Here is a 3092-nt window from a genome sequence, read left to right as displayed (position 1 = left end):
GCCCCCCGGATCAGGCGCGCGAGTTCTGGCCCTTCGGCCGCCCTCGGCCGCCAGCCAGGGTCGCCTCCCGAGCCGAGGTTCCCCGCTCTCCTAGTGGGACATGCGCCCACCCCGCGGCCCGCTGGCCCAGAAACCCGCGAGCAACACCTCAGACGCCGGACCCCGCACCCCCAAGCCAGGACGCCGCGGAGAGGGGCGCGCGAGGCCGACCTGCGCCCCGACGCCCGCGCCGAGTCCGACGCTCACCTGGCTGGCGCGGTAGCTCTCGAAGGCCCTCAGGGCACTGTCGGTGAGCTTCACATGGAACACGGACACCTTGCTGCCGTCGCTCACCCGCCCGCACGACAGCCCGTAGCTCCGATCCTCCTTCAGCGCCGCCATCTTGCGACCATCGCTCCCCCGCCCCCCGCTTCCCGGCTCCTGGGCCAGCGGCGCGCCGGCCACGCCCCACCCCGCCGCCCGCTGACGCACTGCATTATTCATGAGACGTGGCTGGCCACGCCCGCTAGGGGCTGGGCTGGCGCCGCATTGCCCGCCGACGTGCTGCATTATTCATGAATGCGGCTAGCCGCACAGCGCTACAGGCCGAAGGCGGCCCGCAGTCACCGCCCCTGTTTTCTGCATATTCATAAGGATGGATGGCCCCACCTCTCAAGGCCCCCAGAGGCCTCCACTTCCGTGCCCGGACTCCGCCCCGACACGCGCACTCCTTCAGGCCCCGCCTCAATGTGTATTATTCATAACCCTGACTCAGCCAGGCGCGTCGAAGCCCCGCCCCACTAGCCGCTGACGTGATGTATTATTTATGAGGTCTCTTCAAGTCTTCCGTCTTTGGCTTCTGTGGAGAGCCCCAGCGAGGGCGTGGAGGGACGGGGCTGCGCAAAACACGTGGGGGCGCGGAAGCAGGGGCTGGCTGGGTGAGTGGGCGTGTCTATGCAAACCGAGCCCGAATTGGACGCTGGGTTGCGCTGGTGGCTCTTCCCTAAGGTGGGCCCGGGGCTGTTGGGGAATCCTGGGGGTTAGTGAACTTTGCTCTTCTCTAAGAGTAGACTTTTTATAGAATAAAATCCTACATTCCCAAAGGACCTTGAGGAGATGGCGGTTATCCAGCTCTCCCATTAAAAAAATGTCACATATCATAAAATTAACCCATTTAAAGTGTACAATTTTTTTAATACCAAATTCAGACTTAAACTGAAAAAAGTAGGGAAAACCACTAGACCATTCAGGTATGACCTAAATCAAATCCCTTATGATTATAGAGTGTAAGTGAGAAATAGATTTAAGGGACTAGATCTGGTAACAGAGTGCCTGATGAACTATGGATGGAAGTTCACGACATTGTACAGGAGACACGGATCAAGACCATTCCCAAGAAAAAGAAATGCAAAAAAGCAAAATGGCTGTCTGAGGAGGCCTTACAAATAGCTGTGAAAAGAAGAGAAGCAAAAAGCAACGGAAAAAAGGAAAGATATACCCATTTGAATGCAGAGTTCCAAAGAATAGCAAGGAGAGATAAGAAAGCCTTCTTCAATGATCAGTGCAAAGAAATACAGGAAAACAATAGAATGGGAAAGATTAAAGATCTCTTCAAGAAAAATAAGAGATACCAAGGGAACATTTCATGCAAAGATGGGCTCAATGAAGGGCATAAATGGTATGGACCTAACAGAAGCAGAAGATATTAAGAAGAGGTGGCAAGAATACACAGAAGAACTGTACAAAAAACATCTTCACAAGCCAGGTAACCACAATGATGTGATCACCCACCTAGAGCCAGACATCCTGGAATGCTAAGTCAAGTGGGCCTTAGGAAGAATCACTATGAACAAGCTAGTGGAGGTGATGGAATTCCAATTGAGCTATTTCAAATCCTGGAAGATGATGCTGTGAAAGTGCTGCAGTCAATATGCCAGCAAATTTGGAATACTCAGCAGTGGCCACAGGACTAGAAAAGGTCAGTTTTTATTCCAACCCCTAAGAAAGGCAATGCCAAAGAATGCTCAAACTACCACACAATTACACTCATCTCACACGCTAGTAAAGTAATGCTCAAAATTCTCCAAGCCAGGCTTCAGCAATACGTGAACCGTGACCTTCCAGATGTTCAAGCTGGTTTTGGAAAAGGCAGAAGAACCAGAGATCAAATTGCCAACATCTGCTGGATCATCGAAAAAGCAAAAGAATTCCAGAAAAACTTCTATTTCTGCTTTATTGATTATGCCAAAGGCTTTGACTGTGTAAATCACAATAAACTGTGGAAAATTCTGAAAGAGATGGGTATACCAGACCGCCAGACCTGCCTCTTGAGAAATCTGTATGCAGGTCAGGAAGCAACAGTTAGAACTGGACATGGAACAACAGACTGGTTCCAAATTGGGAAAGGAGTACATCAAGGCTGCATATTGTCACCCTGCTTATTTAACTTATATGCAGAATACATCATGCAAAATGCTGGACTGGATGAAGCACAAGCTGGAATCAAGATTGCTGGGAGAAATATCAATATCCTCAGATACGCAGATGACACCACCCTTTTAGCAGAAAGTGAAGAAGAACTAAAGAGACTCTTGATGAAAATGAAAGAGGAGAGTGAAAAAGTTGGCTTAAAACTCAACATTCAGAAAACTAAAGTCATGGCACCTGGTCCCATCACTTCATGGCAAATAGATGGGAAAACAGTGGCAGACTTTATTTTTAGGGGCTCCAAAATCACTGCAGATGGTGACTGCAGCCATGAAATTAAAAGATGCTTACTCCTTGGAAGGAAAGTTATGACCAACCTAGACAGCATATTCAAAAGCAGAGACATTACCTTGCCAACACAGGTCCACCTAGTCAAAGCTATGGTTTTTCCAGTAATCATGTATGGATGTGAGAGTTGGACTATAAAGAAAGGTGAGCCCTGAAGAATTGATGCTTTCGAACTGTGGTGTTGGCAAAGACTCTTGAGAGTCCCTTGGACTGCAAGGAGATCCAACCAGTCCATCCTAAAGGAAATCAGTTCTGCATATCCACTGGAAGGACTGATGCTGAAGCTCCAATACTTTGGCCACCTGATGCAAAGAGCTGACTCATTGGAAAAGACACTG

General features: G+C 49.6%; 1 protein-coding gene across 1 annotated transcript in view; it reads right to left on the bottom strand.

Moving 5' to 3' along the window:
• Nucleotides 1-410, bottom strand: part of ELL (elongation factor RNA polymerase II) — an 80226-nt gene extending 79816 nt beyond the window's left edge. Inside the window, exon 1 of the mRNA XM_010847281.1 lies at nt 247-410. Coding sequence (XP_010845583.1) covers nt 247-381 — 135 coding nt within the window. The 5' untranslated portion in view covers nt 382-410. The remainder of the gene's footprint in view (nt 1-246) is intronic.
• Between the last annotated feature and the right edge of the window lie 2682 nt (nt 411-3092).

This window comes from Bison bison, unplaced genomic scaffold (assembly GCF_000754665.1).
Source record: "Bison bison bison isolate TAMUID 2011002044 unplaced genomic scaffold, Bison_UMD1.0 scf7180017864248, whole genome shotgun sequence".
Classification (NCBI taxonomy): domain Eukaryota; kingdom Metazoa; phylum Chordata; class Mammalia; order Artiodactyla; family Bovidae; genus Bison; species Bison bison.
This window is presented reverse-complemented; position numbering and strand designations above follow the sequence as displayed.